The 26370-nt window shown below is 55.1% G+C and overlaps 1 protein-coding gene across 6 annotated transcripts in view; it reads right to left on the reverse strand.

Annotated features, from left to right (window-relative positions):
• Window positions 1-26370, reverse strand: part of HDAC4 (histone deacetylase 4) — a 301426-nt gene that overhangs the window by 80600 nt on the left and 194456 nt on the right. For 5 of the 6 annotated variants that reach the window (XM_044380448.3, XM_048213944.2, XM_057306129.1 and 2 more), the window contains 3 exons: window positions 19643-19793; window positions 9493-9613; window positions 3484-3605 (listed from right to left, as the gene is read on the reverse strand). In XM_044380448.3, the coding sequence (XP_044236383.2) occupies window positions 3484-3605; window positions 9493-9613; window positions 19643-19793 (394 nt within the window). The remainder of the gene's footprint in view (window positions 1-3483; window positions 3606-9492; window positions 9614-19642; window positions 19794-26370) is intronic. The other variant, XM_044380446.3, reaches the window with a different exon arrangement.

The raw sequence follows: 26370 nt of genomic DNA on the forward strand, positions 1-26370 counted from the left end.
CCCCAACCCCCCAGCAGGGCAAGGCACGCTTTTCCCGCAAGACTTCCAGCAATAACTGGCATCTACTTCTGCATGGCCTTCCCTCAGAAGAGTCTACCATTTCCACCAAACTCCTCGCCAACTGAGGGAAGGGTCTAGGGGAGCAGAGTCTGGTGGGAATGGGCTGTTGGATGGGGAAAGGATCAAGGGGAAAATGAGAGCAGAGCCCCCGCAGCCAGGCCCCCTCTAAGCACTTTGCAAACATCAACTCTGTGACTTCTCCCAGCCCAGGAGGTAGGTGTTTCCAGATGGCAAAACACGGAGGCACAGAAGGCGTCCCCAATAACAAGGCAGGAAGTGGAGCATCTGGATGTAAACCCAGGCCACCGGCCCTGCAGCTGGCGTGAAGGAGGCGCTCCCTGAACGTGCAGAGGCTTGGGGGGTCGGGGCACCTTTCTCCTGAGACGGAGCAGAGCCAGGCGGGTGCGCCAGGAGCAGCAAGAGCGGCTCCACACTCCACCGTCCTGCGGCTGCTCTTACGGGACTGAGGGGCAGGCAGTCGCTCTGCAAGAGCCACAGAGTCCAGTGTCAGGCTGAAACTACGGGGATTATTTGTGTATGTCACGTTTACTAAAGACGGTAACTGTAATTCATTCGAGGCATTTTGCAACTAAAATTTCATGTTTATAGTCTTTCCTATTACTGATTCTCGTAGAAATGCACAGATATAAATTATTGAGAATTAGTGACATCAAGTGTTTGAAAGTGGATACGTTTAGGATGATACAGGACACCTAACTACACTCTATTCCCTTAAGTGGTTTAAACATTTCCTCTGAAATCCTTATATTATTAATATTATTAATGTGCTGGTGATGCCTTTTTGAAAAATTGATAATGCAATCAAATCTTAATTAAGTTCTTCTGGAGCGCTGCATGCTCACGGGCACTTCCCCGAGTGTGACGAGGAGTCTGCATGTTTCAGGGCGGCAGGGGGCTGGGGCGGGCTGCACGGCAGGGTTCAAGGCCAACAGGTGGGAGAGGCTGTGCTTCCAGAGAGAGGACTGGGGCCCGTGAGATGAAGGCCGCTGGCCATGCAGCTCTGAGGAACAGCAACAGGGCAGCATGGAGTTGGCCATCTTGCATCCAGAGTCTTCCAGAGACCCTCGCTATAAGCAGTAGTGCCACGTTCTGTGTCTTGTAATAGGAGCCAGTGTCCAGGTGGCGTGGGCCTTGTCTGGTTGGGAGAGGGAAAGGACCAGAGCAAACATCCCCTCATGGGCACCGCCATTTCTATTTGAGAGGGAGGTGGGAGCCCCGTGAGGGCCCCAAGAGGCAGGGGTTGTTCACTGTCCTTTCCTGGGACCTCAGGGGAAGAGTCAGATGTGTCTTCTGGCAAGGCAAGGCCCCTTAGCAAGCCATGGGTGGCTCTGCTTGGTGGCCAGGTGCTCAGCCTTCTGTTTCCTCCACTGGGACCTTGGGGGCACACTCGCCACACCCAGGGCAGGAGGAAGCCCTGCCTGCTCAGTGTATCCATAGTGGGGAGGATCTGGGTGTGCATGGCTCCATCTTACTGATGAGAAACTGAGGCCAGGGGAACCGAAGGAATCCATCGCAGGGCACACAGAGCTACAAAACCAGTGGAAAGATCCGAACCAAGCTGCTGGCTGGTGGAGCCCATGACCTCTGTCCACCTGACCCACCCTCATGCCTTAGGGTCAGGGAGACCTCCTGCCATTCACGCTCTTTACCAGGCCAGGGCAGCTGGGGCAAGCACGGGCTTCCTCTCTCCCAGCACAGAGCCCGCTGCTTCCCGTGACCTCCTGTTCTGCTGATCTAAGTTTGGTTCAACAAAGTACCAGATTCCAGAAGGGGGGACAGGGGCCACCTTGGGAGATCTGGCCCCAGCTCCTGACAGACTTTCCTGTTGAGCACGTGGACTCTCTCTGGGTGAAACCCACAGCTCTGCTCTGTGGACGAGTGAGAACCACACACACACACCGAGGAGAAGAAGACACAGTGGCACCTTCACTTTCCACCAGGGGACGGTTTATAGCCAGCAGGAAGCCCTGCCCATGCCTGCAGGGTCATCACCGATGACTCGGAAAGGCTCTGCCAACCCCTCTCCCATCCTCGTCAAGGATTCTGGGGTCCTTGGCCCATGGTCGTCCTGCTAGGGCCACTCCATCTCACACTCCTGAATGTCAGTCAAGCACCGCCGAGGGGTCTCCCTGCAATTTCTGGCTCTGGATTCAGGCTCTGCTCCCTGCGTGCTGCACCGAATCCTCTGGGGCACAGCTCTGCCTATCGAGTGGCTCCAAGTTTTCCCATCTTTAGGGCGGGGTGGCAGATAAGCTCCCAGCCCCATCCCCCAATATCTCATCACTTGAGTGAAGATGCTAGTGTCTGACTGCCTTAAAGCGTATCTGTCTAAAATCAACCAAAATCCTCCGTATAAAACAAAATTTGTATTTACGAAGAAAAAGCTGTGCCACACAGGCCTCACTTCCACTAAGTAGGAACTTCCCACAATGCCCTGCAATCACAGGCTCCACGTACCGTGTCTGTGACCAGGGCACCCGATCTTCCACAGCCTGTCCCAGCCTGCCCTCACCTCGAGGGGGGCAAGGACTCTGAAGACGCTCCTCCTCTGGCCCCTGCCCTTCCGGCCACCCTCGTGCACTGGCCACAGCCATTCTGATCTTTCTTAAAAGCCGCTGCCCACTTAAACCATTACCGCTGGAGAAAGTCCAAGGGAGCCTGCTGGACTGTGAATACCCTTCTTCTTCTGGTCTGTGACAGGGCCGCACATACCCCGAGGCGTCCTCCTGAGATGTCCTTGCAGGACACAATGAGTTTCTTTCTTGAACATACTTTCTCCCACTCTGGGACCCCCGGCGGCCCCCAGTGTCCAGGCCCTGCTTGGAGTCAGCCCCAAAGGCTAAACGCTAGCTGGCCTGCTCCTGCAAGGCCTCACAGGGGTCAGCAGGAGCTGCTGTGCCCCTGAGCCCAGCAGGGGACGCTCTGGGCTGTGATAAAGTATAGCACATCAAGAGAAGAGTAAGCTTGGGTGTTGTTTAAAAAGGAGTCTGAGTTTTAAAACGTAGGTGTGCAACAAGAGGTTTGCTGCTTTTGGTATGAATCATACAGCAATGCTTAAGGACATCATTTTAAAATGATGTTCTAATACAAAAAAGCAAATACTTAAGCACAAGCAGGGATTCCCTCTGACTCAGCCTGTAGGGAATGTGGGAGGGCCAGTCGAGAGCCCCACCCCCTGTGGGACGTGTGGGAGGAGCCAGTCAAGAGCCCTGCCACCCTGTGGGATGTGTGGGAGGAGCCAGTCAAGAGCCCCACCCCCTATGGGATGTGTGGGAGGAGCCAGTCAAGAACCCCGCCCCCTGTGGGCATGTGGGAGGGGGCGGTTGAAGGCACGCCCCCTGAGGGGTGTGTGGGAGGGGCCGAGTGAGAGACCCGCCCAGGCCCTGGGCCCTGGGTACTGACCTGTTTTTCTGAGCGGGAAGTCATCTTTGCTGTCATACATTCCCAGGACTGGATGGTTGTAGGAGGCCGACACCCCGCTCTGGGGCGGGGAGCTCTGGTCAAGGGAACTGTGCTGTGTCTTCCTGGAGAGAACAAGCAAAGACAGACGGAGAAGTTATCTAGGGGCAGAAGCCTGCCTGACACATCAGCCCTGGATCAGCCCTGGCTGCCCAAGGAGACAGGCTCTATCTGGGGCAAAGCTGAAATGAGACGAAAACCAATGCTGACCGCAAACCGAGGCTGAGCAGCGCCTCCACAGCCGAACCCCATGCCAAGAGGAGCAGGGGCCAGTGCGACGCCTGGCAGTCATCCTGTTCCTCTTGGGCGGCTCCTTGTGCCGCTGGTCCCTGGCCACCAGGCCACCACCAGCCATGGAAGGGCCTGTCATCGGGGCAGATGGGGGCCACATGTGGACAGGAACAAAGGCACGGTCGGAGGCAGCTGAGATCAGGTGGGGCACATTCGGAACAAGTGGTGATCAAGTCTGGGGTCCCCAAGGGGAACTCCCTTCAGCAGAAAATACCCAGTGTTCATCTGCACCTAGAGGAACAAAATCCGCCTTGTCACCCTTTGTCCTTGGGGAGGGTGGGTGGCAGTAACCCGCACCTTATGCCTGGAAGTGGATCTGTGACGTTTACTGCCTCCAACGACCAGCCAGGCACCATTCAACATCCTTAAAATGGCGAGCCAGGATCTGGCTCCAGGAGGAGGCTCAGGAGGGCAGGAGGGGAGTGAGGGCTCGGGAGTGAGGTGCTGACGGCCCTCGGGAAGACCATCGGCGTCTTCCTGGAAGCACCCACCCTGGGTGTAATGAATTCTGTTGAGTCTTTAAACTGTGTAATCTGCTTAATGACTTGAAACAAATTTGCCAACTTACTTATTTGGAATTTGTTAGACTATTTATTTGAATACACAGTACTCCATATCCATGCACCTGGTGTGATTTGAATTAAGAATAGGAGCTCTTAAATGCTTACAGGTGGGTAATTTAAATATTTGAGAGCAAACTTGTACAGAGAATGGGCTGATCACAGAGACCCGTCCAATGAGCACGGCCTGGACATCTGGGCTGTGGGGCCCAGCCAGGCTGTGCAGCAGGAAAGAGCTCCCGCTCCTGGGGGCAGGTGCACCCACACCGCGGTATCCGTATCACGGGTTCACCTCCTCAGGCAGGAAGCCCTCCTTTTAACTCGTGGTTGCACTGAGACAACCTGGGCTCACCTCGGGGGGACATTCTCTGACAATCTCATTAAAGGTCTGAGGGTGGGGCACCTGGGGGGCTCAGTCAGTTAAGCAGCAGCCTTTGGCTCGGATCATGATCCCGGGGTCCTGGGATCAAGTCCTGCATTGGGCTCCCTGCTCAGTGGGGAGCCTGCTTCTCCCTCTCGCTCTTCCTGCTGCTCTGCCCACCTATGCACTCTCTCTCTGTCAAATAAATAAAATCTTAAAAAAAAAAAAGATCTGAGGGCAACACTATCTCTCTACTAAATCACATCTTCTGAAGTGTCCTTCAGGGAATGTGGCCTTGGCCAGTTTCAAACTTCTTGGTGCTTAGACACAACCTGGGAAAGAATTTGCTTTCTCTTTCATGAGACACACGGAAAGACCTGTGTGTGCATTTTGTGACCCGAAAGTGTGAATAATAACTATTGGTAGAATATTATTATAAATAATAACCACTGTTGTTAGACTTTAATTGTGTGCTGTTTACCATAACGCCAGAAGTCGGAAGAGCTGTACCTGTTCAACATCTAGTAGGTTTTCTCTTCCAGTTTGACCTTTGGAGATGCTGTCAGGGTGAAAGCCCTCCCTTCTCTCATCAGGCCTTCGGAGCCACAGCGCGAGGCCGACCTGCATCCCTCAGGAGACGCGTCTGGGTCAGGGTGCAGGTGGCTGCACCGACCCCGCTCCGGCCTAGTCCGGAGACTTCAAGGCAGTGACTCACGTCACCACAGCCCAGCTTCCTTGAACTGGGCAGAGCCCGGGACAGGAGCTCGTCCCCAGGTGCCCATCACAGGGCTGCGCGGGCCGCTCCAGGGAAAACCCGCTGTCACCCCTCCCCCCAGGGACCGTGACGTGTGCCCCAGGAAACGAGGACCTGGAGGGTGAGCAAAAGTGAAGGATGCATGTGCACCTCACACTGACACGCTCTCAAGCTCACAATCCTGTACACACCTGCGGCATCGCACCCCATCCTCACACCCTCACACCCGCCCACCCACACTGACACACTTCCACACACACACCTGCTGCACCTCGTACAGGGGAGCAGAACCCGAGGGCAGCTCCTTCCAGGAGCCTCAGCCCTGCCCACAAACCACGTCCCCAGCCCCCAGCCGCTCCTCAACATGACAGGAGGTGCTGGGCGGCACCTCTGCTGGCCTCTGGGCAGACGGACACTGACACCTGGCCTTCCAGGCAGCGCTGCCGGAAGTGGGGAGACCAGTGCCGCTTTCTTTGCTTCCGCAGTCCTCCGTAGCTGTACCTCGGAGCAAAGCTCCACACGCACCAGCCCCCTCAGCTCCCCACAAGTGGCCCTTCCCGCTGTACCAGATGTCCGCGTGTGACCTCAACACAACGTGTACTTGCTCAACCAGCACCGTGCGACGCAAGTACCACGTGAGTCACACGCGCAATTTAATGTACGGCAGCCCCGTCGGCAATGAACAAAAATGGTCAAACTGACTTCAGTAAGCTCTTTAACCCCAAATATCCCAAACACTATCATTTCAACGTGCAATCAATCTCAGAACGACCCGTGAAACAGTTCACACCCTTTCCTTCGTGCGAGGCTCTGCGTCCAGTGTGTCTGGTACTGTAGCACGTCTCGGTCAGAGCACCCTCGTCTCTGTGCTCGGAGACACGTGCAGTGCACACAGAGCAGTGTCGTCTCCACGGACAGGGCCCTGCACCACCAGCCGGCGCGCTCCGGTCCCCCCGGCTCCTCATCGTGCTGACTCCAGAGCGTCACGTGCGCACGTCCCCAGGGCCATGTCGCTTCTCTGTCTGAGCGTGGTATCTCTGAGGCCCGCCGTCCTGTGTTTACCTGCCGGTGGGCGTTCAAGCTGCTTCCGTTCCTTGGCAGTAAGGAATGATGCGGCTATGACCACAAGAACACAAGTCTATGTGGACAGAAGTTTTTCCTCCTCTTGGCAGATACGAGCAGGACAGCGTCATGGGGTAGGGACACATGCGCCTGTATGACAAACTGCCGGACTGTTTGCAAATAGCTGCACCAGTCCGCTTCCACCGGCTGCGTTCACCAGCGCTTGGTCTGCTAAGCCCCCGCCGTCCTGCTGGGTGTAAGGTGGTGCCTCCCTACGGCTGTGATCTGCATTTCCCCGACAAGGATCTTTTCACGGACTGACTGGCTGTCTACAGATCTTATTTTCTGAGGTATTAGTTGCAATCTTTCACTTGTACTTTTTTCAGTAGATCATTTGTCTTTTTATTATTGAGTTGAAGAAGCTCTTTATATATTTTGGATATAAGCACTCTGTCAGCTATCGGCATTGTGAATATTTTTTTAATAATATTTTATTAAGTTATGTTAGTCACCATACAGTACATCCCTAGTTTTTGATGTAAAGTTCGATGATTCATTACTTGCGTATAACACCCAGTGCACCATGCAATACGTGCCCTCCTTACTACCCATCATTGTGAATATTTTCTTCCAGTCTGTGGGTTGTCTTTTTATTTTCTTAATGGTGCCTTTGAAAGAGCAGTTTTTAATTGTCACAAAGCCTATATTGGAGTTTTTGGTTTACACTGGAGGACTGTGGTATCCTAAGAACTCTGTCGACTTCTGCCCCCAGGTTGTGAATGTTCTCTTCCAGGAGTTTTAGCTTTTGTGTTTGGGTTTACGTTTGTGCTAATCATTGTGGGTGGAGTGAGGCTAGGGTCAAAGTTCAGCTCTTCCTCCACGAAGACCCAGTTTTCTGACCAAGTTTCTGCCATCACACAGCAAGCGAACGTGAGAGTCACTCCATGATGTTGGGTTTAGAGTGACAGAACAAGACAGCTGTCAAATTCGGTGCAAACAAACCTGTCCCCTGGCTGACTTGCCCACTCCACGGTGTGCCCCAAATCCCTGAGACAGCTGAACCCAGAGCAGGTGAGCCGAATCAGGGTCAGGCCTGACCTGGGGAGCCCTGCTCACCAGGCAGCAGTTGTGTCAATCCCTCCTGGGACCCCCCCACCAGCCCAGCATTAAAACCCACCTGCCCTATCTCCTCCCCCTTCCCTGTTCCCAGGAGCTCCTCCCTAGAAGCCCCTCCCTCCGTGCTAGCCCTTCTCCTCAGGGCTCCCCTTCTGCAGGACCCACCCTTCCCTGCAGCCTCTGGAACTGGAGGCGACACACTCTCCCGCCACATTCGAGCCCGTCACTGCAGCCTCCCTTCCGGCCAGCGGTCTCCCCGCCCCAGCCTCCTGCCTGCTCACAGGGGGGCCCGACACCAACCTTCTTCCACCACTGTGGCTGCCGCCAGGACTCTGACGTGGTCAACCCACAATGCCTGCATGCCACCACACGGCCGCCTGCAGGCTCCCAGTCTTCTGGCCCCTCGCCAGCCAGATCTCCCGTCGCATCACCCCTGGGGCCTCCCCGCCTGCCGACCACCGCTCCCTCCCAGCAGGTCCCAGAGCACCTCTGCCTTCCTGCCGCCTTCACAGGCCAGTCGTGCCAGGTCCCCCCAGTGCCTCCCAGTCTGAGCCCCACGGCCTGCTCCTCTTCCTGCCGTCTTCAGTGCGAACCCCACGGATACCATCTCAACGGCTACCCAAACGGCTCTCCTTGGGGCATCAGCCGGCTGCCGCCACCCCCGGGGGACAGTGGAGCTTTCCCATAGCAGGCCCAGGTGGCCAGTGCTGCTACCGGCGTTTCTAAGGAATCCTCCACGTGGTGGCCATGGGCTGGTGGCCTCGCTTGTGGCTTTTCAACGGACGCCACTGCCTCTGCTCTGCAATAGGAGTCTGTCACTGGCTGAAGCGTGTGCACGCCAACAGCGCGTGCAGACAGGCGTGAGCACAGCTTTCTGGACCAGCAGCATGTGGCAGCCGCACATGGTGTGAGGGCAGCCTTCTCTGCCTTGAAAGAAAAGTCCTTTTCGGTTGTACTGTTGACAGCAGCGTCCTCTGCCAGGATACGTGGGATCATCCCAGTGGGATGTGCTGCTGTTTGATTTAGTCAAATAGTTGCCCATTTGGGAGCTTGAGAATAGATATGTTTTTCCCCAATAAAATGAATGATAACCATATTTTGATTTATGAAAACAACCCTGGTTTTTCTGTGAGAAATGAAATTACCCTTGAAAACGGGAAAACTATATTTCAAAGCAAAGCCTGGGAAGCATGCTTGATTGTTGTTTCCACACGTGGCCTGGGCGGTGGCCGGCCCCTCTGCAGCAAGCTTGTGCTCAGAGGACATCCCTTTGCACGGGGGCACCCTCCCTGACCTTTCCGCAATGGCACACCAGCTGTCTTCAAGGGTCAGCATGAACAAGGCTCTCCGGTGGCCTCTGTCCATAACGCGCACTCTGGGAAAGGGTTCCTAGCATAAACATAAAATAGACCACAGATGCCATGGGCTTCCCCAGCAGTCAACAGAACACTGGGTAGAAATTCAGTAGGTGCATTTGGACAATTCAGACCAGAGTTCCAGAAAGCGGCTCTTTTTGTGGCCAAAATATATGGTGAGAAGAGTAATGGACAGGCGCCGGCCCCACACACTTCAGTCTGTTCACTTACAGGCGGGCCCCCCTCTGTCCTGACGACCATTCTGCGCATTCGCCGCCAGACCGCTCCAGCTACCCCGTGTTTGCGGCTGTGCTTAGAGAGCCTCTCAGTCCACACCCCCCGCCCCCCCAGCCTCACCGGGCGAAGAACCAGGTGCCACTCAGAGCTGCTGACGACCACATGCCACTTGGGCCCCGGACAGGGGGCCCCAGTGCCCCGCGCACCCCCACTTACCCGTACCAGTAGCGAGGGTCGCTGGAAATGCAGTGGTTGAGGTTCCGGTGGGCCAGCGCCTTCTTCTTATTGAGGACAAACTCTTGCAACTTCATCTTCACTTCTGTGCTGGCCACCGCACCTGGCGCAGGAGGAAGCACAGACAGGTGACTGACTGGAGGCTCTGGCCCGGGGAGCAGACGGAGGCCGCGGAGCTCGGGTGCGGAAAAGCGCGAGAAGGCCCACAGATGCGCCAGGGGTTCTAACTCGGGATGCTGCCGATGCCATGAAGGCCTCTCAAAGAGAGGAGGAGGATGGGAGAAGTTTAATAAGAGGCCTTGTTCCCATGAAGATTTTACATAATTGCACCCATCTACAACGCAGGAGTGACCAGCATAAAGACTCACTGTTACCTAACACAAAACCACCGCCGAGGGAAGTTTAATAATGTTACATAAAGAACATTCTGAAGTCAGTGCTGGCAGCATGGTGGTTTCTTTCTCACTAGAGCAAAGCAGCAGAATCTCAGAAAGGCTGTGGCACACCCACCAGCACCAGTGAGAGGGAGCGACGGCGCTCCCTCGGCAGGCACACCGCGGCGCCTGCCTACAAGGCCGCCAGCCTGGTTTCCCCGCGTGTCAGGGGGAAGTTTCTGTTCCTTCCAGCTCCTCAGCTACGTACTTCGAGCACGATCACTGGGGTGTAGTAAAGTCAGGGTCATGTGCTCTGTGGTTTCCTTGTGTGGCGTTACTCACAGCCCCGTAGAGAAAACAGGCAAGTTTGAGAAACACACACACAAAGAGAAGTCCAGACCCACACTGCTTGATCACAAGGCTCGTGAGCGCCGGACCCCAGCTCCTCGGGGCCACGCGCGGGCTGTATAGCACGCTGGCTCCATCCCTCTGCTTGCGAGCAGCATGAACACTTCCTGTTGTACAGAATCCAACCAGCATTTTTAATGATGGAAAAACAATTCAGGACATGAGCAAAGCAGTTTACATTTTACAAAACCATTTTCTGACTGGAAGGCATTTTTAGATTATCCGTGTTGCTGTTGTTAGAAGCCATACTGCCATGAACATTTATGAGTAGACGTTGTTCATACTGAGGATCTGCTTAGAAAGACCAACAAAATCCACACACCTAACAAAACTAACATTATAGCCCTCAAAGCAGCTTCTAATCGCTTCCAAAATGCCTTCGTACACTGACCATCAGGAGCCACCCACGGGTGGGCACCCTGCATCTTCATGAGTACTGGGAGCACCACCTGACCCCGCGTCTCTATCAGTACTCAGGATGACCCGCGTCTCTGTCAGTACTCGGATCACCCAGCGCCTCTGTCCCTCAGTACTCGGGATCACTACCTAACCCCGCGTCTCTATCAGTACTCGGGATGGCCCCGCGCCTCCATCCGTCAGTACTCAGGATCGCCATGTGACTGCGTGTCTCCATCGGTACTCGGGATCACCACCTGACCCCGCACCTGTGTCCGCCAGTACTTGGGATCACTATGTGACTTTGTCCTTATCAGTACTGGCGATTGCTGCGAAGGGGAAGGGTAAATGGTATTTCACTGTGGTCCCTGATAACTACCCGGGCAAGCAGCTATCTTTCACTCTTGTGATACAACTTTATGTCCTTGGTTTATTTTTCTTTTAGAGTATTTGCGTGGCATGTCTGGCCGTGGCGCTGTGGGTCTGTGTGTGTACGTTTTAAATGTTTGTCCATTTGAGCTGTATGTTTCATAGTGCTAAGTCTACTGTGAGCCTCCTGCATGCTAGGCCTCACACACCGGAAGTTCGCATGAACTCTAAGCGGGTATCATCAGCCCCATGTGGTCCGGGGGTACAGAGAGGTCAGGGGAGCCTCAGGGGTGGCGTTCAGTGGCAGGATCTAACCGAAGCAGATGCTGCCAGGGCCCAGCTCTCACTTCTCCACTTTTGTGTGCAAGCCTCTTCCCTGGTCTCGTTTCCTTTCAAAACCTGGATGCTTTTCTAATTTTGTGAGATGTTGTGTGTCTGTGTATGTACATATGTATATGTGTATATGTCGGTATGTGTGTACACACACACACACACACACACACACACACATATACATGCGCCCCCCCCCCCGCCGTTTCTGGCATTGACCTCCTAAAACGCTTGTAGTAAACTCTTTTTTTTTTTTTTAAGATTTTATTTTATTTTATTCTACAGAGATAGAGACAGCCAGCGAGAGAGGGAACACAAGCAGGGGGAGTGAGAGAGGAAGAAGCAGCCTCCTAGTGGAGGAGCCTGATGTGGGGCTCGATCCCAGAACGCCGGGATCACGCCCTGAGCCGAAGGCAGACGCTTAACCGCTGTGCCACCCAGGCGCCCCCCTTGTAGTAAACTCTTGATCTGATGTGGTAGCTGGATTCTTGGCAGGCTCCTGGATGGGGCTGGTCACCAACAGACCAAGCCATGATTAGAAGCTTGGACTCTGCAGCCCCATCAAGAAGGAGAGGGGCTGGCAATGGAGTTAATACCTGATCACGAGGAAGCCTCCATAAAGACCCGATAGGATGGGGTTCAGAGAGCTTTGTATTTGGCAAACACATCCCCATGCTGAGAAGGTGATGCATGCCAAGTGCGTGGGGCCAGCACCTCCGGCACTCGGGACCCGCCCAGACTCGTCCACATGTACCACATCATCCGTGTCCCATCTGTGTCCTTTCTCACACCCTGTAATGAACCAGTAAACACGTAAGAACTCCCCGAGTTCTGTGAGCTGTTCTGGCGAGTTAAAGGAGCCCAAGGAGGGGTTGTGGAGACGTCTGAGCTGCAGCTGGCTGGTCAGAAGCGTAGCTGACCGCCTGGATCTGCAGCTGGTGTCTGGAATGGGGGGCAGACCCGTGGGACGGAACCCTCGCCGTGGGGCCTGACCCTCCAGGTAGACAGTGTCAGAGCTAGCGACACGGTAGGACAGCTGGTGGTGGCCAAGCACCGCTTGGGGGGAGACCCCACGCGGGCAACGACCAGAACTGTGGAAAGTGAGGCCTTGCAGGCGAGTGCGGCTCCGTGGAAAAGTAAAGGACAAACGGGAGGAAGGGACCAGGTTTCCCCCAACAAAGGAAGGAAATACTGGGGTTTTCCTCATTTCATATTCAAATGCTTATTTTTATGTAGTCTGCTCTAATTTTCGCATTGCGATTTTTTCCACTTCCTGGAAGCGCTGAAATTGATCTTGCTTTTGCTGGTTTGGTAAACAGTTTTATTTTATCCTCGATTTTCTGGTGCTGGGTTTTCATTCATTGAGCTGCTTGCTGTTGCCAGTTTTTCACATTTCTCTCTGATATACATGAAATGGGTTTTTGGTGTATGAGACTCTACGGGTATTCTGACGAATCGCTCATAAACTGTTAATATCATTAGAGAAACCGTCTTTCTTGCCACTGTTATCACACCCCCAGTACACGTTCTCATTCACAAACTGACGTTTTGAAGCTGTAGGTGTGTCTGGTTCTCGAAGGCAGCGCGCCCCGCAGTTACGTCACAGAGGGCCTTCTGTGTGTGGTGGGCGGCGGTCAGACAGCACAGCCCCTGGCGAGCGGGTCCTCCGCAGCTGCAGCGGGGCCTGAATGAGCCCATCCAAGGGAAACACAAAGGAAGTTCACTAAACCGATTCCAAAGCACCTTCAGAAGCTCCCATCACGACACATGGGCTTTTGTCCCAGGACTTCCCAGGGTCCGAGGAAATGACCCCATCGGCACACGAGAGGAGAAGCTCGCCAGAGCTCTGTGCATGCCGTGTGCGCCGGCCACCGGGCAGAGGGACCCGGCAACACTGTGCGGAGGGCACATGGGAGGATGGACACGGACAGGCCAGCCCGTGGGAGGTGACCGGAAGGCACAAGTCACACTTGCTCTGAGCATCGCTGATCGGTGCCCTCCAAACAGAGCCAGTGTCAGACTGAACACCAATTCGGAACACTCAGGGCCTGTGTTTCCGGTCTGCAAGCGGACTTGTCAGAAAATCACACAGACACGGAGATGTGCGTATAACATGCCCGGATATGCAGTCACCTGGCATTCCTAACAGCACATGAGCACCAGTGGACAGCTGAGGAAATATGCCAAGGGTTAACTGTGTGAGGACACAGCATGCCTTACAACCAGGAGCGGGAGGTGACACAGGGCAGGGTGGGGGAAGGAGCAGAGGGCCCTCAGGGCCACTTACAGAGGGGAAATGCGTATTTGCTAGTAATATATAAGATAAGGGTACCCAGCTGATAAAAGAAACCACAGTGAAATGAGGAGCTTTGGGTTTTTTTTCACGTCTCAGTGCTGCTGGCCTCACAGCGAGGTGGGTCAGACGGCCTGATGAGGAGGAGGGGGTGGAGGAGGAGGGGGAAGGCCCAGATGGAGGAAGAGACGATGCCCCCCAAACTGTGGTTGCAGGAGTGGAACATGCGAAGCAGGACGAGAAGCAGAGCATCTCAGTCTGCGGAGTAAGGCCCTTCCTGACAGTTGCCCAGCAAACCAAACCTGGGCGTTAGCTGGCCTCATCTTCTCAAAAACATCTATCAATGTGGATCCACTGTCCCTCCATGGGAGGGATGTTTGTGAGTCCCCTGCAAGCACTCTAGGGACAGGCTGATCCCAAGGAGCATGTTTCGGGAGCCTCTGACTCGCCCTGCTCCAGCCCTACCCTGGCTGGCATCACAGGTCCAGGAGCCAAAGCAGCATGAAGAATAAACACTCCATCCAGCAGGGAGAGCCGGAGACAGATCCCAGGGCCAGGCAAGTGCAGCAAGACTTGGCAGGGGACACCGGTCCCTGTCAGTCCTTGTCCCCTGAGCTACACCTGTGCCCTCACTGGAGGAGGCATGTCACACGACTGACACGTAGTCCCCCCGCCTGCCTGGGGCGGGAGAAGGCACCTTACCTGGCTCTCTTGCATCCAGTCAGGACAAGCCCACCTTCCTGAACTCAGGAAGGTTCCCATGGACAGACAGACTACAGGGACGCCACGGCACCTCCCTCATGTGTCCGGCCAAGGCCACTTTATAAGACGGCAGACGGTGACCTGGTCACAAGGGCGGACCCCCCGTGGCCCTCCCCGGCCCTTCCTCTCAGGGGCGGTGGGCACGACTGGGGTGCACGTCCTCACAGCTGCACACAGGCATGGTCACGGCAAACCCAAGTAACGCAGAGCCACACGTGCTCGACTCTGCGTACCACGGAGGGACCTTCTTTCCTTCGTCATGCTTTACAGGAAAGAACTCAAAGAAGAGCCGTCATCCTTCTAGTTGTTTACTCCTCTCTCCACGGATTCTGCCACTTTGTGCATTCTCATCTGCGGCCTGCTGTTTACTCCCTCCACGGACACTGAAATCTCTGTGCTCTCGTTAGTACCCTCACTCCTCATCCCACACGCCTCAGTATTCGGAAATACTGACTGAGCAAAAAAAATTGTTTTCTCCTCTCCCTCTTTTTTTAAGTTCGTCTTTTAATTCCAGTTCACTTACATCGTGTTATATTCGTTTCCGGTGCACGACACAGGGATTCCGCACTTCCATACATCACCCTGGGCTCATCCAGGTCCCTCCACTTTAAATCAGAGTTACAGAACCAATAAAACACATTCAGTACACGAATATCAAACAGCTCTAATTCTTACTTTTTTAAAAAAATTAATTCATGCTATCATTCATTCATTCGACGTGGTTTATAGAGACCTAAGCACGTGCCAGAGTCTGATCTGGTCGATGGGGACAGAGATGTAAATAAAAGAGAAAAAGCCCCCTCCGCACAGGGGAGGGGTGTAAGCAGAGGGCGGTAAGTACAGACCAGGCGGTAGCAGGGGCCGAGCAGCTGGGGCGGAGCGCCTGTCCAGGTGCCTGGGGGCCCAGGTGGGGGGGCAGGTGCTTCCAGACAGCACCCGTCACCACAGACTCCTTTTTCTCACGCCCCACTGGCCTCTGAGGAAGGCCTGGCTTCACGAGTGGGACGGAGAATCACTCTCTGGGTCACGTGGTGGATCTTTTAACTCCAGCCTTTTGAGCCTTTTTTCCCAACAAAGTGAATGACCGGGCTGTGCTTGTAAAGAGCAGCGAACAGAAAGGTCGCTGTGTTCGCTCTGGACTGCTCGGGGAACAAAGTCTTGCCTTCTGCTGGATTCTCCCTTTGAATCTGTGTGTCACAGATTCCTAAATGTAGTTAACCTAAGTAAAACTTACCTGAGCAAAGATCATGTGTTCACGCCGAATGAGACGGAATTCTAAGAATTCACTGTTCTTAGAGCTAACAGCGTTAATGGTATCAATAAGTAAAAGAAAACTGCAGAATTACTTAAAATTAAAAATACTGTAAATGTTTACAAATGTAACAAAACTTTAATTAAATATTCAATAGGAAATTCACTTTTAAAAAAACCCCAAGAAACTACACAGATGTCTTGCACTGCATTTTCAAATGCTTACAAATGGGAGACGCCCCAGGCCATTTGCATTCCCCCACAAACGCCCTTTTAGCTGGAGCGAACAAGGCTCTCCTTCTTCCGAGCGGAGCCCGCCCGCGGCCCCGCTCACATAAGAGCCCCCGAGTGGCGTCCACCACAGCGGCCTGCAAGGCCTGCCTTCTCACAAGACCACACTCAGGGCTGCAAAGCCTACACGAGCGTGCCAAATACCCAACTGTACACAGTTTATTATTAATAATAAAACCTGACCACCCAAATCCACAAACCGAAAACCACCAGGGTTGCTGCTAGTGACGAGAGTGGAGGGAAGCAGAGAACATTCCAGCGCTCCAGTTGGGTGGGGAGGACGCTTAGGAGGGAGTGAAGAAATTGTTTTTGACATGTAAACAGATCTAAAATGTTTCTGAAGTCAAATCTTTTCACATTTTGTGAGGCTTAAGATGTTATTTTTATTGGAAGATTCTGGTAAACTACGAGGAACTCCTTTAGCCTGAGCTGCTTTTCAGCAATCTGGAAACCGGGTATTTGTTGGTCAGTTGTGGCACATCAACTCGCTGATACTGGGAGTTTTTAACTCCCATTCTTTGCGAAGCCACCACTGCCCTCCTCCAAAGCAGAACGCAGTGAGCAGAATGCACGAGTGAGGCCCAAGCCAAGCACAGGAGAGTGCAAAGGGGGTGAGACGCAAGGTAGGGGCACGGGCTGTGTGCAGCCCCGCTGTGCACACCTGTGGCTTAGCCGGGCCCTCCCCACAGGGCTCCTCTCACAGGGCTCCGATAAGGACTGGGTGCCGTCATCTACAGGGGTGGGTTTCCAGAGTGGAAGACCACGGAGCCCTTATGGTAGTCAGACTCCTAACACACAGCAAGAGGCTCACCTAGACCTCAACCCTGGCTGCACACCAAAACGACCCAGGGAGTTCTAGAAATGACAACGCTGAAGCCCCCTCTCCACCCAGACCAGTGCACCAGGACATCTAGGGGATTTCCCGACACCACATGCTGCCACTCACAGGTGGTCAGTGCCCTGGCCACACCTCAGCCAGGAAGGTCCCTTGACACAGAGGAGTCCACACACACAATACACGTAGTGGTTGGGCCAGCACGGGGCTGTGGACAGAGGAGAGTGTCATCGAGCCAGCAGGCTGGGCGGTGAGGGTGACGCGTGTGACCACCCCGTCTCCCCCATCGGCCCGCCGCAGCTACAAGTCTGCACTCAAAGACCAAGGGTGTCTGTTGCCAACCCAGATCTGCAATTTGGTTTCCCCCGATTGGCCTTTTGTCCTCGTGCCTGGAATCTCGACTGTGGGCGGTCACAGCCCGTCAGCCACCGTCTCATCCGACTGGTGTGCCGTAACGAGGCACACCACTCAGGTCTAGTAACTACTTTCAAGCATCAGTACAAACATTAGATCTCATGTGGAATAAAAACTCTCCTGATATGCTTTCTACATTGAAACTCTAGCAGACCATTAAAATAAGAATACATTTCCAGTATATTATTTCAAGAGTAAAACGTGCCGTAGTAACTAACGATCATAAAAGTTGGTACTTTTATGTATAAAACCAATTACTAAAAACTTACAAATCGTTAAATAGAGACACAAACTGAACATGAAAAAAATACATTGGCTGCATATTTTAGGAAAAACAAAAGTCTCTTTGAAGGAGAACGTGTGCACAAACGGCACTGCGGGCGGCACAGATGGGCGGGGCTGGTCCCGACTCCGGCGAGAGGACACCGACGGGTCAGGCCGCACCGGGAGCGGGACCCACGTGCCGCACAGGCGCCATCAGGCACGGGAAGCAGAGCAGCGCGGCCGAAGGCGTGGGTAACACGGAGCACCGACAGAGGGCCCGGGGCCAGGACGTGAACGGAACCACCCAAGTCAAGGAAAAGGGCGACGGTCCACCACAAAAATGAGGAAGAGGCTTGAACAGGCAGGCACTTGACACGACACACAAACGTGCTGAGCCTCGTCGGTAACCAGACCACGCGTGCGGCCGAGGCGAGTGGGGTGAGCGCTCACTCAGAGTGGCTGACAGCAACAAGGGCTGGCGGGGACGCGAGCAGTGGGCGCTGCCCTGCACCGCTGGGACAGTGCTTTCTAAACTGCTGGGCCTCACGTAGGAAAAGTGGACACGTGCACTCCCTAAACTTCAGCTCTAGCCACTTCACACCCGCCCGTCCGCACCAGGGGACGTGTCCAGGGACACGCGTACCGGCATCGCCCATCACAGCTCTGGTTAGGAAACGCAAACCTACTAACCACAGGATGGATGAACAGCGTGGTAGGCCCAGGAGTGGGGCAGCAGGCAGCGACCAAAATCAGCGAGCTCTTGCTACACAGGACGAGGACACACTCCACACGTGTGACGTTGAGCGAGAGAAGCAAAACACAAAAGCCTACAGATTAATGAGTCCACCTACAGAAACCTCAAAGCAGGCCAGACTGCTCTTGGGTATGAGGTGCCGGGGAGGGGTAACTTTGGGAAGGAGGGAGGGGCAGGGTCCGGAGGGCACGGCGGCCCAGATGCTGCTCCTGTTGTGGTCCGGGAGCTTTACTGAAGGCGAGCTTGTGAACAGCTCCCCGTACACTGGAGGGTGTGTACTTTTTCTCTACGTATTTCGTACATCAATATGAAAGACTGTTAAATAATTTCGAATAACAGACTTTACAAGAACACTTTAATACATCGCATGCTGTTGTACGTGTGTAGATTAAAATCTCAACAATGGGCTGTTAAGATGGTTTCTCTAGATGGCTAAGCATTTTCAGTCGTTGAAGATAATGGATGTCTGAGGTCCACGTGTGTCACTGAAGTATGCAAGAACCACTAGTTTTGCTCACAAGCCCTGAAAGACTCAATCACCCTACAGTCCTCACACCAAAACTCGATACAGGAGAGAAATGCACTTCTTGGCTTACACTCAGGATCACCAGGAATCACAAAAGTTCAGCCCAGCACCGATGTTTTGGGTGGAAATGAACAGAGTGGGAATGTGATGCCCATTCACTGTCCCGTCTAGGTCCTGGGTGTGTCACGGAGAACATGCTGTCCAAGGAGAGGACAAGTGCCTTCAGCCTCAGTCTGCAGGGACGCAGCCCGTGTGGACGACACACGAGGCCCCCAAACACTGGTCCTTGCTGAGCCCACCAGAGGTGCTCTTGACGCAGTGGCTAGCTCATGGGAGGGTGCTGTGGCTCCTCCCCCAGGGACACAGGAAACTGCCCCCATAATCTTCCAAAGGGAGAACAGCACATAGAATCATCTCCTTTCCTGGAAGATAACAGACCACACTGGTCTTCAGACACCCAAGCACAGCCACTCGAGAAAGCAAACGGTAGGGTCAAGAGAGCAAATGTGAAAATAGGCAGTCGGCCACCGGTCCCCGCTCAGCCCCTGGGGTTACGCCACAAGCTAGGCCTGGCTCAAGGGGCTCACAAAATGCGTGCAAGAGAAAAGAACTCTGAAACCTTTTAGGACTGAGCTCACAGGTGACACCCACTTTGCACCTGCTGGGCGTGCTTCACAACGCCAAAGAAGCCAGAGGCCGCGCTGCCCACCCCAAAGGAAGATAGGGATGCAGCCGACTGGCCAAGGCCCAAAGCCGCGGGTGACATGGCGAGCCATGCCCAGGGTGGGGCCCAGAGCAGGAGAGCCGGGGGAAGAGCCGCCCCCAAGGGCCCGGGAGCCCACCCGCACTGTCCGCGCACACTTACTCTCCTTGCCTTTCTCCTTGTTCTTCAGCTGCTGCAGCTTCTGCTCCCGGTGCTGCTTCTCCAGCTCCTGCTCCTGGCGGTGCCTCTCGAGCTTCCGCTGGTGCTCCAGCAGCTCCTGCTGGTGCTTCATGGCCAGCAGCTCCTGCTGTTGCTGCGAGCGGGGAATGAGCAGACAGACACGGTCAGAGTCGCGCTCCCAACGGGACCGACAGACACACACAAGACAATCAGCCGAGGGCCAGGCGTCTCCACGGAGGTGTCGCCCCGGAGCGGGGCTGTCCTCTGCACGGCCAACACCCCTGACCCGGGGACCCCGACTCGAGGACCTCGGCTCTGCCCAACCTGCACACGGAAGTACAGCTGCGTGAAGCCCTGCATGGCTGCCGACTTTCTAAGTGGTAAAAACGAAAACAACCACCACGGAGCTGCCAGGAGAAAATACACATGAAGATCGAGGCGATCTCCTGAGTTGGGACTGGTGCTTGGAGAGCGACACAGCACAGCGGGACGTGGCACGGCTGCCCTGGAAAACTGGGAAAACCTCCTCACCACGCCAGATACACGTCTGCCCCAGGAGCCAGCAACCCTGTCCTCGGCCGTGGGGACACGTCTGCACGCAGGCCTGGATGAGAAGGGCACAGTGGCCAACCATGCGCCCGTTCGCTGGAAAGCCACCCAGCAACGAGAGAGATCCACGAGAAACACAGACAGGCTGTCAACAAGGATTCCCCATCCATGAAGTTCTGGCGGGAGACGCCCGGGGACACGGTGGCTAAGCCACAGGCTGCATCCGTGCCCGGCCTGAAGCGCCGCGAGCACACACCCCCTTTCCTTGTTGCTATGGGTCCTGTTTCCGTAGCCCCTCCTGGGCGGGCAGCTGTCCTGCTCCCTGTGTGGGATGGGGCAGCACTGACAGACCCAGCAGCCCCGGAACTTTCTAGCAAGGAAGTCTAACAAGTGCATTCTCCCAGATCCAAGCCATCAAATGTCTAAGATGGGGACAGACCAGCACCTCCCTCTGGCTGTTCCCAGGGACTATGGTGCCCACCCAAGGGACCAGCCAGGGATGTCGTGGCACGCGGAGGCCAGCGGGCCCGGCCTGGAGCACGAGGCTTGGTGACAGAAAGGCAGAGGAAGGGGAACACGGAGTGAGCAGGACTGGGGCATGGCCTGCGAGGCAGGACGCGCACCCCTCGCATCTCTAGCTGCTCTGTGAGGAAGGCACTGTACTCTCAGAACAGAGGGTTACAATGGAAGGAAACGGGACAGGCTCCTGTGAAGAGCAAATTTCGGGGGCTAGGGGTACAGGCAGGGTGACCAGGATGGAGTGAGGCCTACAGGACTTTGTCCCCAGCACCGCTGCCCAGGCCCCCGCGACGTGCTGCAGGGTCAGAGGGCAGGGGAGCAGGGAGGTCATCCAGCTTTCTGCTCCACTGTCCCTACACCCAAGAAAAAGTCATCAACAGGGAGGCATGTGAACCAGCCCTAGGAGTGAGCGTGTGTGTGAGTGCGTGATGGGGCTACCCGCTCTGTGGGCACCATGCTCACGGGGACGTCTGGCTGCCCCGGGGAACAGGCACTGTGTATCCTGGGACACCGGACTCCTGCTGGTCCCTTAGCAGCCAGCTCCATGCTCCTATGCGTGCTGTGTGCCCCCTGCCAGCTCTGGGGGGTGGGCATGGGGAGCCGCCTTGCTGCCGGGGGAGGGCCGAGCACTTTGCCACCAGAGGCTACAGGGAAGGAGGGAGAGGTGGCACCACTGGGGGCCCCGGCCGGCTTCCTGGGCCCCATTTCCCACGATGCCATCGCCACAGTATACAAATTACCCAGTTTCTGTTACCAATCAGAGCAACTCATAAATTAAGAAAACAGATTTCGGTTTGCTTAGAGCTCTTTTCTGTGAAGACATCATATGTCACCCACCATGTCTGTGACTTCTGTGAGATTCAAAACACATTACACCAAAAATGTTAAAGAAAAAGAACATCATTCTAGAAATTTATAAAATGAAAGTTCTCACTCATTCTCCAAATGAAGCCTACAACCCTGGAGTGGGAGCATGTGTGCTCGTCAATAAAAAGGACACTGGCCAGAACCTCAGACGAAGCTGGCGGTAAAAACTGATGAGCAAAAGGAACAAACCGCCAACTTATAAACAGGGAATGTGCGTGCACGAAGCGGGTGCGGGATGCCTGGCCCATGACCACAGAGGCCAAGGTGCCGGCCACACCTTCGCTCTCTGCCCCGCCTCCAGACAGACACATGCCCCAGCGACCCTGGCCAGCCAGCCTCCCTGCCTCCTGGCCTCCTGGCCCTGCTGCTGGGGAAGTGGCCTCATGGCCGAGCCCCACAGGACTCAGAGCCAGGGCAGGACACATCAGCGGGGCCTGGAGCTCGAGCCAGGCCTGTCTGGTCACACAGAGCAGAGTCCCAGTGATTGGGTGGTATTTCTCACTGCAGGGCACCCACAAACATCCCCCCTTCTACAAAGGGAAAAGGGACTCATTTCCAGCCAGGAACACAGGGATAGACTAGCAGACAGATAGGTGTAGCTCGGTCCAAAACCAGTGCAGGAGGGAGGAGGAAGGGGAGAGGTGCCTGGACCCCACGCAACAGTGTGCCCTTCCCTTGGGAGACGCTGCCCCCGGCAGGCAGGCAGGACCCGGGTGTGAGGAGGGAGGGCTGGGAGCTAGTCAGGCTGCAATGTGTGAGGGGAGGGCCGTGAGGAAGGGGCCCTGGCTCAGGGTCCACCCATGGGGTCCGTGGACACCGAGTCACTTTTCAGAGCTTTCCTACGAAAAAACATCACATTGCGAACAGGCACCTTACATGAACTGGAGACAGTGAGACTATCAGAAGCGAGCCAGCACTTCCCAGCCGTTGCTTCCAGGGGACTTGTGGGTGGCGCTAGGAGGAACCCACAGGGCTTGGGAGAAGGGATCCTGCCTGAGGGCCGCACAGCTGCGTGCACAGGTAAAGGCATCCCCCCCCCGCCCCAGCTGCAGCGGGCCACGGCCAGCCGCTGGGGGGCTCCGAGGCGTCTCACAGCCCAGAGGGCAGCCCAGCGCAGCTCCAGCCGAGAAACCCGCACAACAGTATCTCCGCTATCTTGAACAATAGATCTTATAATCAAGTACGCCCCCTCTCCCGGTATCACCCACAACCCCAAGCTGCCCACACACGGCCCTGGGTTCCCTTCCAACTGCTCAGTATTCATTTAATGCGCAAATGAGGAACAGGCAGAAATTCACTGACTATAGTCTCAAAATATTTACTTTTCAGCCAGAATCTAGAAGGAAAGCGAGACCTTTCCGTTATTGTTACAAAAACACTGAAACCACCACCACCAGATACTGGTGATTAAAATTCACAGGACGATCAAACTCCCAGAAAAACAATACTGTCGCGGAGTTTCCATGAAGTAGCAATTACAAGTAACGACTTGATTCCCCCAAAATGCCCACAGCTACCCTGCAGGTCTCCATCTCGCTGCGTTCAGAGAGGCGCTGCGTTATCAGAGGAAGGGGGCAGGAACCTATAGGAAGCCCCTAAACCAAAGGCCCTGGGAACAAGTCAGATGGAGGCACCTGTCACCCATGCTGTCAACACACACATCAGGGCCATCCCCGGATCTGGTGACACAGCGACTCTCTAGGGGAAGAGGCACAAGGCGAGGAGCGCTGCTCACTTCCCTGTACCCGCTCCCCACGCAGCAGGCGGCCCTGAGTGAGGGCTCCGTGCCCTCCCTCCCCGGGGAAGGGACAAATGTGCCCCACGAGTGCAGCCTCCAAGCTGTGAAAAACAGGACTCGGAGAGATGCCCATTTTTACGCCGGGTAAAGTGCACTCCGTCATTTACAACCGGGACCTCGCCAACAGAGGTGAGGTTCAGACTGTTCTACGGGCAGGCAAGTGCTGAGGTGTTTTTCTGCAGACTGGAACTATTCTGAGGAATTTAAAGTAAGATGTCCACCACCTGATTTTTCCAAAGAAAAAACCAGTAACAGATGCCATGACTCAAAGCAGAGTTTAATACTGAATTTCTGTTTAAGCCAACACTGAGCTCAGGATAAAAAATTAGATCCCGAGAATTCACTTTCTTTGACTCTGATTTTGGAGTTTAATAACCACACAGAAGTGGAAACCCAAGCAAATTTTTACGTTTAAAGATGAACTGAAACACAGCCCTGCTCCCCTGAAAGACAGAATAGGGACAAGTCCTCACGTGGCGCCCAGCCCAGGAAAGTGCTTCCGGGCCCCAGTGAGCCGGCTCCTGACCTGCTCAGAGCATCGCTCTCCTCACGGCCAGTTGTCCTCACGGCCAGTGACGATGCCCGGCCCACGCACTGGTGAACCAGCTTCCAGGAAAGCGTGTTAATACCACCTCGGTCCATTAACACGGGCACGGCTCACAGTGCTGCTCAGAAGCCAATCTCCCTGGGCCCGCAGTTCTGCGAAACACTTACTGCTGACGCCGTGGCCATTTAAGAAGCCACGTTCGTTGGTCCCCAAAGTGCCCCGCATCACAGGCACTCTGCAGCAGCTGTGGCCATACGCTGTCTCAGCCCATCAGGGGGACCGAGGGCCACATGCACACCAGGGTGAGGGGACAGGCCCCAAGGCCATACATAGCCCACTCAGGGTCCCAAGGATGTCACCTGGCCTCACACACGGGGACGCCCACAGGGGCCAAGGGCACCGAGAATTAGCAGTGGGCTTCTTTTTAAAGTCGAAGGTATCTTCCTGATTTTAAATGTACATGTACACTCCAGTGGCTGATGTGGAAAGAAGCACGATAAGGAAAACTGCCCCAACCCGACCTCTCAGAAGATACGGACTGGATGTCTAGGGGTCCCATCAGCCCAGTTACACCACTAAATCCTGGCTTTAGACAAAAACTAACCAACTATGCGCATTTTCCCATCTCCCTGATGATAACTGGCCTAGATTTTAACCACTCAGGGTCCAACATGCTTTTTGCCAGTCTGCCCCTGCTGTGATGCTGGGCATGCAGAAATGATGAGTCCCGGGGCCCGCGGTGAAGGGGGCATGCGGGGACCCACCAGCCAGCCTCAGCTGCGCACCTGCTCCCGGGGCTCACTTCCTGGCACGCAGCAAGGCCCCTGGCCACAAAGGATGGCTGCCTCCCACTTCTGTTTCTCTTCCTCCTCTGCTAGCAGCCCAGGCTGGGGAGATGCCATACCTAAACCCAGGACAATGGGGCCAGGCGGAAGGAAGAGCTGACCAGGCTTCACAGATGGATGGCTGGTGCCCGGGGCTGGGCCCCCCGTGCTCATGTCCACACAAGGCCAGCGTGGGCCTGTTCTTCTCCCTAAGCAAGTCCCATGGGCCTTTCTCACAGACGGATGCCTTTGAAAGGAAGGGGGCAGCGAGGGTGCAGGCCAGCCTGTCCCCAAGGCCTGGTGTCTGCCATCACTAAACAGAAGGAGAGACAGACAGACACGAGTAACTGCCCTTGCCACCTACTTCCCTGGGTAACTTGGAAAAGGTTAAACCAAAAATAAAACACAGGCTTTAAGTGCATCCTTCAACACTGTAAAAGCCTGGCATGGTCAGTGCTCACGGAGAAGCCCACTATGATGTGCCGGACCGCAAGGAGCGAGCCCGTCTCCATCTCGCACCGGAACCAGAGGCTCCGCAGGCAGCGTGTCCTGTGACTTTGGTCGAGATGCTCCAGGGGCCTCTCGCACATCCTCTCACTCACTTTCCAGATGAGCACAGGGCAGGCCCTGTGACCCTCACTGGCAGGAACACACAGTGGGTTCGAGAGGAACATAAATAGGGAGTCTCCTCGCAATGTGGGGGCTGCTGCTGGCCTCCGGGAACACGTGCTGTCTGGCTGTGGGTTTTACTGCGCATTTGGGACTGAACTGTTGTTACCCACGGGGTCCTCAGAAACGGGGCCATTTCCATCTTTAGCTCACTGGGTTTCCTGGTTCAAATCAAAAGGGCACGTTCAGGAAGTTCAAAAGCATTCTCCCCTCTCGCCTCATGGCACAACCAGCCGTGGCCCAAAGCTCCCACCCACAGCTAGACACTCAGATGTCACAGACACAAACAGCGTCGGCCTTCGACACGACAGTCCCTCTGAGGAAGGTCCGCATCACAGGCGCCCAGCACCAGGGCACAGGCCAGGCCCACTGTGGGCCCCAGAGGCTGTGGGGTGAGGAGGAACGGTGAGGAGAAGGGGGTGCAGAGGCAGAGGGGGGCAGTGAGGGCAGGGCCAGTGCAAGTCTAGCTGGCCTGCACACCTTCCGCCCTCACCCATCAAGTCTCCGTTGCTGGAACTCTGGGCTCTCTGTCAAGGCTCAGCCATAGAAGCACTTTGTCATGAGACTTGCATCTGGTCCCACTGGTGGCAATCCTGGCTCCTTCCCGATGGGGCCTCCACCCCAACACACTTCCCGTGAGGGCTCCAGGCTGTGTAAAGCCTCCACCCGTGTCTGGCCCCTTTCACCCTTTGCTGCTGCAGACTTGCATCCTAGGCCATGGCAAGCAAGGGAGCCTGGGAGGGTCACGACCCGACCCAAGGCAGTGTGTTGAGGAGCGAGAGCCCAGAGAGGGGAGGTGATGAGAGCACGCTGCAAGTCTCTTCTGTGCAGCACAGGACAAGGTTTTCTCTGTAGCACATAAACTGCTCCCGCTGCCCCCTTTGGAAATACACAGAAAGTTCTGGCACACTCTAGAAGGCATAATTACAGGTGATGT

The sequence above is a fragment of the Ursus arctos genome, unplaced genomic scaffold (assembly GCF_023065955.2).
Source record: "Ursus arctos isolate Adak ecotype North America unplaced genomic scaffold, UrsArc2.0 scaffold_1, whole genome shotgun sequence".
NCBI lineage: Eukaryota > Metazoa > Chordata > Mammalia > Carnivora > Ursidae > Ursus > Ursus arctos.